Source organism: Priapulus caudatus, unplaced genomic scaffold (genome assembly GCF_000485595.1).
Source record: "Priapulus caudatus unplaced genomic scaffold, Priapulus_caudatus-5.0.1 Scaffold2339, whole genome shotgun sequence".
Classification (NCBI taxonomy): domain Eukaryota; kingdom Metazoa; phylum Priapulida; class Priapulimorpha; order Priapulimorphida; family Priapulidae; genus Priapulus; species Priapulus caudatus.
Genome location: NW_014579400.1, coordinates 8367 through 24062, shown reverse-complemented (window position 1 = coordinate 24062; position 15696 = coordinate 8367). Strand labels below are relative to the sequence as shown.

General features: G+C 43.4%; 1 protein-coding gene across 1 annotated transcript in view; it reads right to left on the bottom strand.

The window, feature by feature from the left end:
- Positions 1 to 5075: 5075 nt before the first annotated feature.
- Positions 5076 to 15696, bottom strand: part of LOC106818564 (copine-8-like) — a gene marked incomplete at its 5' end in the record, with an annotated part of 18899 nt that continues 8278 nt past the window's right edge. Inside the window, 6 exons of the mRNA XM_014823262.1 lie at positions 5076 to 5936; positions 6548 to 6779; positions 8880 to 8953; positions 11824 to 11863; positions 13395 to 13412; positions 14435 to 14537. Coding sequence (XP_014678748.1) covers positions 6591 to 6779; positions 8880 to 8953; positions 11824 to 11863; positions 13395 to 13412; positions 14435 to 14537 — 424 coding nt within the window. The remainder of the gene's footprint in view (positions 5937 to 6547; positions 6780 to 8879; positions 8954 to 11823; positions 11864 to 13394; positions 13413 to 14434; positions 14538 to 15696) is intronic.

Genomic DNA, 15696 nt, shown 5'->3' with positions numbered 1-15696 from the left:
TTACTATATTTATTATAGCATTCGCACCCCGTTAGTCCGAAAGGACGTCCAAAGAAAATAATCGTATTAATCGTGTTCGTATATTATATAGCCTTAATTTTAAAGAGAAAACAATGATAAAGTGTGTAAAAAGATGTTTTTAAAAATGAATTATACAGGGACATAAAATTTTATGTTAGTACAGTAATCCTTGTATTATTGCTTGATCAAGTCAATATTTTACTAAAGATTACTATGAATCGGCCGATTAGAGAAATCATCGTAGTCTCATCAGCGTACACGAATTTTTTGCGAGTACGGATAGATTCACTATGTTTTTAAACTCATTTCCCAGATCCCCGCCCCGTCTACGACAGCGATTATTCCAACGGTGTGAATGAACGTTGGCAATGATGTCTGATAACGACGTCCTTCAGAATCTCGCATTGAAATGAACTTATTGCATTAAATGTTTCACCGCGATGTACCACGCTCGCAGCCCCTCTGCCGCAAGTCGTTACACAATAAACGGTCTCGAGAACAATCACTGAACAGCGATGTCAGGCGGAAGAAGAACCACAGTGTTTATTTCGGATAAAAACGGTATGGTTCGTAACATGGGATAATATAATACTATATATATATATATATCTATATAATATATACTATATTTTATAATATATATGATAATAATTATACTAGTCGATGCATCGAAAACCTTACGACAATAAAATAATAGTGATAATAATAGTAATAATAATAATTATTATTGTTATAATAATAACATGGTAACTCTGATAATAAATAGACGCCCTACTGATAACACGCGGCGCTATCCTACAAAGATATATGCATCCCTCTAACCAACGCCGTCCCTCAGATGAATCTTTGCTCTGACTAATAATAATTATGAGAGCTACTAGTCGTCACAATAGCTAATGCCTGGAAGACAGCCTAGCAGCATACAGTGAGTTTCCTATCTCATGCTGTCAGATTGTAGTCGAATATGTATATATATATGTAATTACCACATTGGCTACGACAGATGTACTGGTTTCTGACGGCCGGTCACCTACTCTATGGCGAGATAGGCGTAGACGTCCGGTAGAATATCTTCCCAGTTGCCTCGTCGGTCGTAAACGACAGAGTGTATCTACTAACGACTAAGTCTATTTACAGTGTCATGCTGTGCGGCGTGCCCTACAGCTATATCTTGTTCAGATCACACGCGCATCGCACGCACGTACACGCACGTACACGCACACGAACGCACGCACGCACACGCACGCACGTACACGCACGCTCACGCGCGCTCACACGCGCACACACGTGTATCTGCACGCACATGCATATGCACGCACACGCATTCACGCACGCACGTACGCACGCACACACACTTGCTGCAGGAGCGCTTACAGATTCTACAAACAGCATTGACAGCAGTAAAAAAATAGTAATAGAAACGCCCACTAGATGAAAGCACTCTCCTTTTTAAAGAAAAGAAAACATGCTATAAAAAGGAAGTATTTTCTATAAAGAGAGAGAGAACCCATTCTAACATAATATATGGACCTCTTCTCTTGAAAATGGTCAGGTTTAGTCGTATTTGGCCCTTTACACTAACAAAAATGGGTTCTTCTTCCATTGCATTGGGACGTTTCTCTGCTGAAAAGAGACCAAGAGAAGAGGCCCTTTTTATAAAGGTGGGCCCACTTATTTAGCGACGAGATCCTCTCTATAGTGAGCGGAATCCACACAGTCGGAAATGTTTTCAGGTGAAATAAATTACTACCATCTAATAGAAACCTATTTCAAGATGGAGACAATTATCCTATAAATAGAAGATACTATCTTCTAGCTGATGCGATTCGATTCGTGTACGCGCGCGCAGCAACGTTGTGCTAGCATGTGATAAGCCGATAGTCGTAATAGCCGCTCTGCGAACTACGGCGGTAACACCTAGCGGAAAACACGTAAAAATTATTTGATGCCACATCTCAGTGTCTCTATCTCAAGTGAGATTGTCAATCTCGTTATATAGTCCTGCAAATACGCCTGGAAGCTTCACGAACAAACACAAAATAAGCAACAATAACAACAGTAACAACAACAACAGCAACACTGACAACAACAGCAACACTGACAACAACAATAACAACAGCAACACTGACAACAACACTGCTAACGACAACTAAAATGAACACGTAGCATGTCACGGATGGGTATTGCATGCACGCGCCTACAATCCTATATTGAGTTCCTATACCAATACCTCGTTATAATACAATCTATATTATCTTGTTTGCGATCGATTGCTATACAAATCTTCTCTAGCTAATCAAACGAATTATCGTTCGGGTAGGACACGGTACCGTTTGATAAAACGCAGCGCAACTTGCAAGAACACATGGCAATGTAATGAAACACGTCCCCGATCATATGCCGAAGCGTGTCATCATTTGATAAAACGCAGCGCAACTTTTAAGAACACTTGTCGAATTGACAAAACACTTGACCGATCGGTTATCTAGGCGCTTCGTCGCTCACGAAAACGGGTCGTTTCTAACTTAAAACACGTCATCACTTATCGCAACACGTCATCACGTATTGCAGCACGTCATCACGTATTGCAGCACGTCATCACGTATTGCAGCACGTCATCACGTATTGCAGCACGTCATCACGTATTGCAACACGTCATCACGTATTGCAGTACGTCATCACGTATTGCAGCACGTCATCTCGTATTGCAGCACGTCATCACGTATTGCAGCACGTCATCACGTATTGCAGCACGTCATCACGTATTGCAGCACGTCATCACGTATTGCAGCACGCCATCACGTATTGCAGCACGTCATCACGTATCACAACACGTCATCACGTATTACAACACGTCATCGCATATCGCCATAAGTCATTACTTGTAAGAAAACACGCGATCGTCTGTTAAACCCATGTCATCCCGAACTAAATTACATCATCATCTGCTCATCACTGCGTGACCAGCGTTCAACGCTCATCCAGGTCTGAAGTTGTCGTAGCAGCAGTGAGCAACGTGTCCCTGCATGAAATACTTGTTAACTTAATACTCAGATACGTGGCTCACGCATGAACGCGTGAAAGGGGAAGAGCTTGTGATAGCGACGTATATAAAACGCTATATATTCTGCGTCATAGACACAAATAGAGCTGGGGATAGCTTACACTGCTAGACGTTAAATGCAACAGTGTCATTTATATCTAAAGAGAGCCGTTCGTTGGTATGATCCGAATATCCGCAGATCCGCATATCTTGGTATGAATGTTTAAGAACGAATTTTATGAATTAACGAGCACTGTCATGTTATAGCCACGATGAGGAAAATGCTGGTTTAGTATATTCATACCTCTATATATATTCCATCATTCTGTTTGTTTTGCTCTCTCTCTCTCTCTCTCTCTCTCTCTCTCTCTCTCTTTCTTTCATTCTTTCTTTATTTCTCTCTCTCTCTTCCCCTCTCTTCCTCTTTCTCGCTCTGTCAATTTCTCTGTGTCTTTTTCTCTCACCCTCTTTCTCACTCAATCTTTTTCTTTCTCTATCTGCCTATATCTGTCTCTCTTTCTCCTAGCGGACAGAAATGCACATAATTATACGGACACAATGCTACTTATTTACATGATAATATTGCTATTCGTGATAGACGGACGAGCGCACACACACATATGCAGGCACGCGCACACAGATAGATAGATGGATACACGCGTGACAGTCTAAAGATACAACTTCTAGTCTACCTATAATAGCGTGTTGGTGTTTTATCTGTTAATAAACTCGATTCTAATCGATTTACGTAACAATGTCGCGCATGCGCAAAGTATACATCATGAAAGGATCTAACACACGTTTTGCGACAGCGTGAGATGTTTGTACACACGTTTTGTGACAATGCGAGATATTCTACCGCACGTTTTACGACTGTGTGAATTATTCTACCGCACGTTTTACGACAGTGTGAATTATGCTACCGCACGTTTTACGACAGTGTGAGATATTCTACCGCACGTTTTACGACAGTGTGAGATATTCTACCGCACGTTTTCCGACACCGCCGTCCTAGCACTATATTAATGCACAAAACCTAAAAATATAGGGCGAGTCTCTTCCCCTCGTAACAAACAAACCACAAACCAATTTGAGCTGATAACCGACTTGGAATTACGCCATCTAGCGGTGGCTATAAGACACAAAATTACTCCTAATCTACGCGTTATCATGCAAGTATATGCGTGTTTATATGTATGTACGTATATATGTATGCATACATATGTATCTGTGTATATATGTATATATATATATATATATATATGTATGTATGTATATGTATGTATCTACGTATATATGTATATATATATGTATGTACGTATATATGTATGCATACATATACATATTTACGCATATACATATACTTATATGTTTATATATATTAGTGCGTGTAGATATATATACAGAAATATCTACAGAATTAAAAATCTAGCATTTGGTGTTTTTCACAGATACCCGGGTGGATGCAAGTGAGGGTTACGTGACTGTATCACGTGATCACGAAGCCGCGCTATGACTATTAACCTACTAACTGCAGCTGTTCTTGCCCTCGTCCTCCTTCAAAATCTCCCCCTCATCCTCCTCCAACACCTCCCCCTCCTACACCTCCAAAACCTCCCCATTATCCTCCTCCAACACCTCCCCCTCCTACACCTCTAAAACCTCCTCCTCCTCCTCCTCCTCCAAAACCTCCCCCTCCTCCTCCTCCAAAACCTTCCCTCCTCCTCCTCCAAAACCTCCCCTCTTCTTCCTCCTCCAAAACCTCCCCCTATCGTTCCAAAACCTTCCCCTCTTCCTCAAACCCCTTCCCCTCCTCTTTCTTCCAAAACCTCCCCCTTCTCTTCCTCTTCCTCCAAAACCTCCCCGTCCTCCTCCTCCTCCAAAACCTCCCCCTCCTCCTCCTCTTCCTCCAAAACCTCTCCTCCTCTTTCTCCAAAACCACCCCTCTTCCTCCTCCTCCTCAAAAACCTCCCCCTATCGTTCTAAACCCTTCCCCGATATCGTTCTAAAACCTCCCCATATCGAACACGTGCGATATATAGTCGACAGATAAAAAAATTATCGAAGTCGTGGACCTAGACTTAACGAGGGTAAAAAGAGTAGTGTAGAGTTGGTGAGCAGTCAGAAGAAAGAAAAGCAAGCTAAGGTGGGACTGGCTAACACGGGGTATGTCACGCTGTTTATACGCTACCCGCAGACAACTCTACAATAGTTACAATCGGCAACAATAGTAACTTTACGTGGGTGATGGGTGCTAATCAACAACCCGGGTTGGGGAGAGAGAGATATATGTAAGCGTGAATTTTTAGTTATTAGTACAGCGTCGTGAGCCCCTGGCAAACACGCAACTATGCGCCTCGTAGCTAGAACACTACTTTACGTAGGGTGCTTGCCGCTTCCGACCAAAGAAAAACCTTTCCCACGTCAAACCGCGTATGTATGGCGGTTTCATTTGTGGGGGAGGGGGGAGGGTACATCAATACATAATCCGCGAACCATACGACAATTCGATGCCACCTACACTCCAGTATTGCCAGTCTGCTTCTCTTCTTAAAAAATTCAAAGCATCCGTCGCCATTTTCTACATCTATCGTAGCGGCCATCTTGGCATGGACAGACTTTCACTCAGCTTTCGGCGGCTACGAGAGTAAAATGCGCATGCGCAGGGGGTGGTGCCGGCAATCAAACATGGCGGTTCAGTTCGTTGTCACTTTGTCGTAAACATTGTTTCGCTGCTCCCAGCGACCTCTATCGTCGTCTGCCAAACGTTCGCGCGTTACTGCTCCCTCCACCTGGTGGTTAACGGACGAAAATATCTGTTGCGGCTTCGCTCTCCCGGTAAAAACAGCACAGCCAAGCATCCTGGCGCCCCCTGTTGGAGGATAAAAACAACATTGGCGTGTTATGTAGAGTTGAGGCAGATGAGCAATGCAAATTATGTTTATTATGTTATGTTATAAATTCGCAATTGTGACTATTGCACCTTAGGTCAGTATGAACTATAAATCAATCATCACTCATCGCATATGCTTCACGCTGGTACAGTCAGTATCATTTAGAACCCATGTCTTACAGCCACTTAATAACGTTTCAGTGCTGCCCCATCTCGCAACCCTGTACCATAGCTCAGTTCTGATCTCATGTCTCAATTCTGACCCATAGTCTCAATTCTTTACCAAGCCTCAGTTCACACCCACGACTCAGTTCTGATCCCATGTCTCAATTTTTATCAAGTCTTAGTTCACACCCATGACTCAGTTCAGATCCATAGTCTCAATCTTTACCAAGAATCAGTTCTAACCCACGACTCAAATCACGACCACGCCTCGGCTTTTACACCCACGCATTAGTGAGTGATACACCCTGATTCCAACTTTCATACCACGTTTTAGTTATGTGCCGGCGTTTCTCCCACCTCCCCTCCTCCGCCTCCCCTCCTCCCCCTCCTCCGCCACACCTCTACGGTGATACACGCTTACTCACCATTCACATCACCACGGCGTGACGTCATCACGGCGTGACGTCATCAGGGTTGCTGAATGACGCGCGCTGACGAGCCGTTCAGCTGTGTCGCCGCCTGGCGGGGTTTGATGTTATTATTCTTCATGTAGGCGAGGAACTGGTCAGGGATATCCCACAGGATGTCCTTAGCGAGCTGGGCTTGACCGTGGTCCATGTTGTGACCACTGGCGTAGTAGTCTCGGAAGGCGACGAACTACGCAACCAGAGAGAAATTATCACTGACACAGAGATTATCACTGACACAGAGATTATCACTGAAACAGTCATTATCACTGACACAGAGATTATCACTGAAACAGAGATTATCACTGAAACAGTCATTATCACTGACACAGAGATTATCACTGACACAGAGATTATCAATGAAACAGTCATTATCACTGACACAGAGATTATCACTGACACAGAGATTATCACTGAAACAGTCATTATCACTGATACAGAGATTATCACTGAAACAGAGATTATCACTGACACAGAGATTATCACTGACACAGAGATTATCACTGACACAGAGATTATCACTGACACAGAGATTATCACTGACACAGAGATTATCACTGACACAGAGATTATCACTGACACAGAGGTTATCACTGACACATAGATTATTACTGAAACAGAGATTATCGCTGACACAGAGATTATCACTGACACAGAGATTATCACTGAAAGAGGGATTATCACTGACACAGAGATTATCACTGACACAGAGATTATCACTGACACAGAGATTATTACTGAAACAGAGATTATCACTGACACAGAGATTATCACTCAAACAGAGATTATCACTAAAACCAAGATTATCACTGAAACAGAGATTATCACTGACACAGAGATTATCACTGATACAGAGATTATCACTGAAACAGAGATTATCACTGAAACAGAGATTATCACTGACACAGAGATTATCACTGAAACCGAGATTATCACTGACACAGAGATTATCACTGACACAGAGATTATCACTGAAACAGAGATTATCACTGACACAGAGATTATCACTGACACAGAGATTATCACTGAAACAGAGATTATCACTGAAACAGGGATTATCACTGACACAGAGATTATCACTGAAACAGAGATTATCACTGAAACAGAGATTATCACTGAAACAGAGATTATCACTGAAACAGAGATTATCACTGCCACATGGATTATCGCTCTGATATTTCTCCATGTATCGAAGGAACTAACGTCTTCATAATGTGTGTGGTCTAACGTAAATACAGCAGCTACGGGATATAATTAATACTTTTTGACGTCTAAAGCTGGGTTTACACCACCGACATTGTCTTGGCAAATTGGACCAACTTCCCAACTATACAACCGACAATCGGCAGTGTAAACGCAAAAGTTGTGCGACCAACCGATCGATAGCAACTTGTTGGGAGATAAGAACATGTTCTATTTTCGTCAACTCAGAGTTGCCGAATTGCGATATTGGTCCAACTCGCCAATTCGCCAACATAAAGTCGGAAGTGTAAACCCAGCGTAACACGATCACTTATGTATGATGTGTTGGGTCGTGGAGAACGAGTTACATCTCAGCAATTGGGGAGTTTCCTTAGGGAGTCATTTTGAGTTTGTGATTATTATTTGTAGCAGAGGTGGCAGCAGGGTTTACAGGGATGGTGGCTGATAGCGGTGGAGCATGGGAGAGAAGGGCTACAATCCACCCGTCGGGAATAAAAAATCAGAAACTCGGCAGGAAATGATCTATGAAAGAATATACAGTGTCACCTGACACATGTGTCACGGACTCACCTGAGACATGTCTCACATGCATCACCTGACACATGTCTCACGGTCTCACCTGGCACATGTCTCACGGTCTCACCTGACACATGTCTCACGGACTCACCTGACACATGTCTCACGGACTCACCTGACACATGTCTCACGGACTCACCTGACACATGCATCACCTGCCACATGTCTCACGGACTCACCTGACACATGTCTCACATGCATCACCTGACACATGTCTCACGGTCTCACCTGACACATGTCTCACGGACTCACCTGACACATGTCTCACGGACTCACCTGACACATGTCTCACGGACTCACCTGACACATGTCTTACATTGATTACCTGGCACATGTCTCACATGCATCACCTGACACATGTCTCACGGTCTCACCTGACACATGCATCACCTGCCACATGTCTCACGGACTCACCTGACACATGTCTCACATGCATCACCTGACACATGTCTCACGGTCTCACCTGACACATGTCTCACGGACTCACCTGACACATGTCTCACGGACTCACCTGACACATGTCTCGCTGGGCCATCACTCCGCTCGCTGATAGCCGGGAGTTGTCCGTGTCAAACTCCAACATGGCTGCCGGACGCAACAAAAAACATGGCGGATTAGTATCAGCTATCATATATATATATATATATATATTTATATATACAGAGGCTTGCCAAGTAAAGCCATACGTAATACGCTCTTGATACTATATATTATATTCATAAACATAATATATATATATTATATCATGTATATATAAACATCTGATAAAGTTTATGATAGAAAATTGTTATGGAACCCGTTACCACTGCGTGAAAAAAACTTCGCACAGATTCTATGTGTAAGCGTGCACAACTCGCGTGCGGACCGCCCTTACTGTGTTACTATCAATAGCGTATTACAGTATACTTATACTAGCCTTACTTATTAATACTTGTTACGCTGTTAATACTTAATACGCTCTTGATACTATGGATAGATGACGGCGGGGTCAATGGAGTGATATGAGTGGTGGTGGTCACGGGGACTGGCTATCTAGTGACGCATCACTCATGCCTGACATCGCTCTGCTCGTAGCCGAGCGTTTGCCGACCCGCCTGCGTGATTTTTTCTCTCAGGTCAATCAAGAACATAGGCTCTAGTGAGTGCGCTGCATTGGTTGATAAACTCACGTGCCTCAAAACTCCTGTTTTAGGTGCATTCACTGCATTGTGACAACCCAAACTCTATTTTTTTTAATATAAAAATATAATTTTTAATTGTTGTAAAAATAATTGTTGTTATTCAAATTGTTGTAAATAAATCATGTAATATTTGCGTTAATTGTAAAAAAAATTTGTTAAACGGATAAAGCAAGAAAAACACAGCAGAAACAGGAAATAATTAAAACAACGATGGGATTGCGGCTGGACTAATGTTCTTGATTGACCTAAGAGAAAACGCAGCCTGGGCGGACGCGCGGGGCCGCCTCGATCACACATATCGCCGCGATATTAGTTTGGTCGAAAATATTACGCGCAGAGGCCGATAGATGGCGGTGAATTCGCATTGATTCTGGCTTAAATTGACGCGATTTTAAAAACCAGCGAAAAAAGAACATGCATCGAGGCACGTCGTCGTCGATGACGTTCTTACTTCTCGTTGGCTTTTTTTATGGTTTCCGAGCTGCTCGCTTATCGCTAGTTGAATTACATTCGGTTTTGCATAATCCTAGTCTTGCCTTATCACGTGACGCCGAGAGATAAACTGATTGGCTCGTCGTACGATCACCATATAATATAAGCAATGCCGATTTCGTCTTGGAAATCAACCTGAAGCGCACACGGCACGCACGCACGCAGCAGCACGCCGCTCCCACGAACTGCACGCACACACATGTAACCGCAACACACCCACACACACACACACACACACACACACACACATCACACAACACCACACACACACACACACACAACACACACACACACGCGCCACACACACCACACACACACAAACACACAACACACACACACAACACCACACACACACACACACACATCTGGTATCTCATCCAAGCCTTCCCGCACGAAGTAGAGTTTCTTCTTCGAGAATTCTAGGAGAACATTAAAGACGGCGGCACACAAGCACTCGCGCGCAGCAGTACGCACCATGAGTGAGCACGGAATTTCATGAATATAGCACAGCGTGTGTATATACAGCGCGACCTGCTACGCTGGCCAATACACTCCGAACAAACAGCACGGCATCAATTCACGACCGCCTCTTATACGTATAGGAAAGAAGATCGAACGATCGGTGAGAAGATGGCCGCGGCGATGTGGGTTGACAAATATGATAGTTGTGTGACAAATATGATATTGTGCGACAGAAATAAACGACCACGCCTGCCGTCTACTGCAGAAAAGAAGAAACAAGGCAAAGAAGCCAGAAACAGAAGACAGAAGAGGAAGGCGAGAAGGACAGGCGACGAGATAAGTCGTAATCTTCCAATTCGCAGCGCACTCACGATAGAACAGAACTATATATAATAAATAGACACGAGCACAAGCTGTACAGCTTGTAACAACACATACTGATCATATCATATAATATATATATATATATATATATATATATTCATATATAGATACATTATATATATATATATATATAGATATAGTTATAGATATAGATATAGATATATTTATATATATGCGATAAAATAACGTGAATGACATACAAATTTACACAAAGAAGAGACAGAGAGAAACAAATTAATGACAGCTGATTGCCGGCAGGCGGCGCAACCATCGCTGTCACATGGCTCGGCCAGGCAACGTCATCCCAAACAATCAGAGAACAATCAACACTTCCATAAACAATGCTGCACAACATCTGTATACTGTGTGTTCATATTAGGAGGGCAGATTAAGAGAAAAATCATTCTTATTGTCATACAAGCATTCAATTCATAAAAGAACGTTAGCCACGTGAAAATTTAAAATGGCGGCTATTTGTCAAGAAGGCCGCCAATAGCCCCATTATTATAAACTTTCCGCTAAATCTTTTGATTGAGTATAGGCCAATTCTCCTATATTCAATATTTTCAATATATGTGCCAATTTTGGTGTTTGTATGACAATTTGAATAATTCTCCTAATATTTGCATGTTATCTGCCCCACTATATGGATTCGTTCGGAAACAGTATATAATTAGATAGAACCCAAACGAGTAATAGAATAAAACGTGTTATAAGGTCAAGCATTCGCACCGCAGGCGGTCCGGAACGCACCCGTCTATCGTGACGTCATTTCCGCATGCCATCTTAGAAAACGAGCTGAGAAACAAACTGATTGCAATATAAAAAATACGTCACGAAAGAGGAAAGAAAGAGCGAATGATAGAGAGAGAGAGAGAGAGCGAGAGAGAGATTAACAAATTGTTGAATATAATGTTTCTTGGTTCCTGGTTTTACCTTCTCCTTTGCTTTCTCTAGCAATGGCTTTAAATCCTAGAAGGAATTATAGTGATCGTTAGGGAAAGAACACGAACGTGAGGGGAAGTCGCTACACATTAGACAGTTAGTACGGCACGAAGGGTCGTTGTCGTAACAGGTACTACAGATATGTACCCGAGGTAGTTTTAGGTTGTTTACTATTATGTTTATAATTATGTTTATATGAGGTATGTTTAGGGTTAGGGTTAGGGTTAGGGTTAGGGTTAGGGTTAGTGTTAGGGTTAGGGTACACTTCTGTAGTACAAGTCTGGTACACTTTGTGTATACATATATGTACCTCGGGTACATATCTGTAGTACCTGTTACGCGACCCCTTGAGCGTTAGTACGGCTGACAAATAACGTGAGACAGAAGTTCCCCAGTGACAACGCTTGTCACCGCATCTATAATCATATAATCATCATCTATATTTATAATAAATATCCAAGCGAGTTAGTATGGAATAATAGTATACACACACACATATATATATATATATATATATATATATATAAACTATATTGCCACATCATACTTATATATTCATTATATTAATATAGTACATATATAAGTCATAAAATTATATATACATATATATATAAACATTATATATTACATATATATTCATTCGTAACACATCATCGTAAATTGCTGCTATGGTTAGATTATATGCGGTATTACAATAATGCGAGGGAATATCACACTGGGGGTAATATCACATGGGGTGGGATTATATACACAAGCCATCTGTGTGTTTAACATTCACATCTTTCTGGCCACCGTGAGGGTCAGCCTCCACAAACTCGCAACATCTTCACAGCATCCAGCCCTACAGCTAATCACACACAGTCAGTCAATCAGACATACGGGCGATGCGCTTATAAATGAGTGCATCCGTTGTAACGAATCTCGGCGCTAATTGAGCCCCACCCCGCCCCAGCACATCTCACGGGTCTATAAGTGTAATGGATGCACCTGCGGCACCGTCGCTCAGTGTTAGGCAATGTGGTGATGGTGTGTATGTTCTGCCCGACCGGGAAACGCCTCTAGCGGGGCAACAGGCCGGCCCAGTGAAGTCATGATAGATACAACTGGAGCATGGTCATCCGTCGTTAAGAGATTATAAAGCAACTGCGTGCGCTTACGTGCGTGCGTTTGTGTGCATGTTGTGTGCGCGTGCGTGCTGCGTGTGTGTGTGGCGTTCGTGCCGTGCGTTTGTTCGCTGCTTGTTGGCGTGGTGTTGGTGCGTGCGTGCGTGCGTGGCGTAGTGTGTGCGCTGCTCGTACTGCGTCGTGTGTGTCTGCGTGCGGGCTGCGTGCGTGCGTGGTGGCGTGCGTCGCGCGGCGGTGGTGCGTTCCGTCGCATGCTGCGTGTGTTGCGTGCGTTGCGTGTGGTTGTGTGTTGTGCGTGTGTGTGTAGTATTCTTGGCGTGGTCGTGTGTGTGTGCGTGCGTGCGCGCTGTGGCGTGCGTGCGTGCTGTTGTGCGAGATCGTAACGGCTTTAGCCGGGATAAGTCGGCCTCGCCCGATGCGCGATGATGAGTGACAGACAGAGGCAGTCCGCGTCGCCTGAAACAACACACACACATTCGAAACAACACTGACCACGCCGCCGATGTCTGCGTAAACCCTGTCACTAACGAATGCCACGGACGCATTTGTGCAACGACACGACAGAAAATTTGGGCAAATCGTGGGTCATCGGGGGTCGTCGCAAGACAGTCCTACGAAATTTTGAGCATCGTGGCATCGACTTGCCGTCGATGCGAAGAGAAACTAGAAACTAGAAACTCCGAAAATACGTTAATTCGGTTGGTTGATCATGGAGCTAATATAGTTAATTTCTACCCAACCGTGAAGATCAAACTTACTGCTAACGTTTCGCATCCTAACAGGACAACTATTTGAACTAGAAACTGACTCCCGCCTAGTGTGATTGACAGGTACATCTATCCAATCATCGTTGCGAAAAGGGCGTTCGAAAAACGTCGCTATAGTAAAGAAGTGCTAGAGAGTTTGGCGTGAGCTCTTACTAGCATGACCCATCTAGCAGCAATATTCAAGGGGGCGTTGTTATTTCACTTAGAATGATAGTTTAGATACAGATATAGAGATGAAATCAAGACAATTTGCCGTCTAATGTAGTAACATGCAGTTTTCTTCGTGTAACAAATTTTTCTCTATGATGTACGTACGTGATCAGCTGGCCTCAACACGTGATTAACATGGAGCTATCACGTGATGTAGAGAGATAATGTGCAAGTGATCTGAAGCGTTTAGCACGTGATCGGGAGTGAGTCGCACGTTATCACCAATGACATAAACATGGAAAAAAGGAGGAAGAGAAGGAGGAGAGGGATGATAATGATGAGGAGGAGGATGAGAAGAAGGAGAAGAAGGATGAAGAGGAAGAGAAGGATGGGAAGGTACAAGAGGATGAGGAGAAGGAGAAGGTGCAGGAGGAGGGGGAAGAGGAGGAGGAAAAGGGTGAGGAGGAGGAGGAAAAGGAGGAGGAGGGGAAGGAAGAAGAAGAGGGAAGAGGAGGAGGAGGAGGAGGAGGATAAGAAGGTACAGCAGCAGGAGAAGGTCACCTGAACAATGGCCTGCTTCGTCTGCGGCATGTCGGTCACAACGCCATCTGTGAGAATCACGAGCACGTAGTAGGTGGCGCCATCTTTAACTTCAGCTGCATGTCTGCAAAACAAGCGAGCATGTTAGCAGCGTCAGGGCAGCTGAGATATCTTACGGGGAGGGTCTGACCAGATTATCCATGCTTGCAGTAGAAAACGGGTCAGGTTTACATTTTTGACGTACGTTGGCATTTATTTTTTTTTATTTCTCGTAAACTAAGCGAGGTGGTTTACAAGGAATAGTAGTTGGAGCGGTCTGTACAAACTCCACGACAGATGACGCTCTCGCTCTCGCTCATTTGCCACTGCCACAAGCAGATTTCCGTCAGAATTTTTTACGCTTTTTTACTATATGTTTTACAGCGGGAGCGGCCCGTTACTCCTGTCCTATGTAATTATATGGTTTATACTTATAAAAGTTGCAAACATAATAAAAATAGGACCATTATTTCATGACAATTTGATTAAATAGTGATACGAAATAGTACGTGGATTGTGCGCCCATTTACTACTTTCAAATCATTACGCTGTTTACTAAACTAAGTGCACGTGTTTATTTAATATTTATCATGAATTTTTCGGATGCTTCCAAATATACCTAATTCTCGAATATTGTCTTTGATACATTTTTGCGTATTCAGCTTAAAACATCTAAATTTGTCCATTGTTTGCAGCCATGTTGGCAGCCATGTCGGCAGCCATGTCGGCAGCAATGTTGGCAGCCAAGTTGGCAGCCATGTTGGCAGCCATGTTGGCAGCCATGTCGACAGCCATGTTGGCAGCCATGCCGACAGCCATGTTGGCAGCCATGTTGGCAGCCATCTTGGCAGCCATCTTGGCAGCCATCTTGGCAGCCATCTTGGCAGCCATCTTGGCAGCCATCTTGGCAGCCATCTTGGCAGCCATCTTGGCAGCCATCTTGGCAGCCATCTTGGCAGCCATGTTAATAGCCATGTTGGCAGCCATGTTGGTAGTGCTTGATGATTATTAAGTTGTCGAACATGAAAGAGACGTTGTTTTTCTCTCTAATCTCTCCTCTTCCCATTTCGTTCTCCATCTCTCTCTCTCCCCTTCTCTCTATGTTTCTCTCTATTAATCTTTCTCCATCTCTCCCCTCCCTCTTTCTCTCTCTGTTTCTCTCTCTCTCTCTCTCTCTATCTCTCTCTCTGTCTCTCTTTCTTTCTCTATCTCTCTCTATCTCTCTCTATCTCTCTCTATCTCTC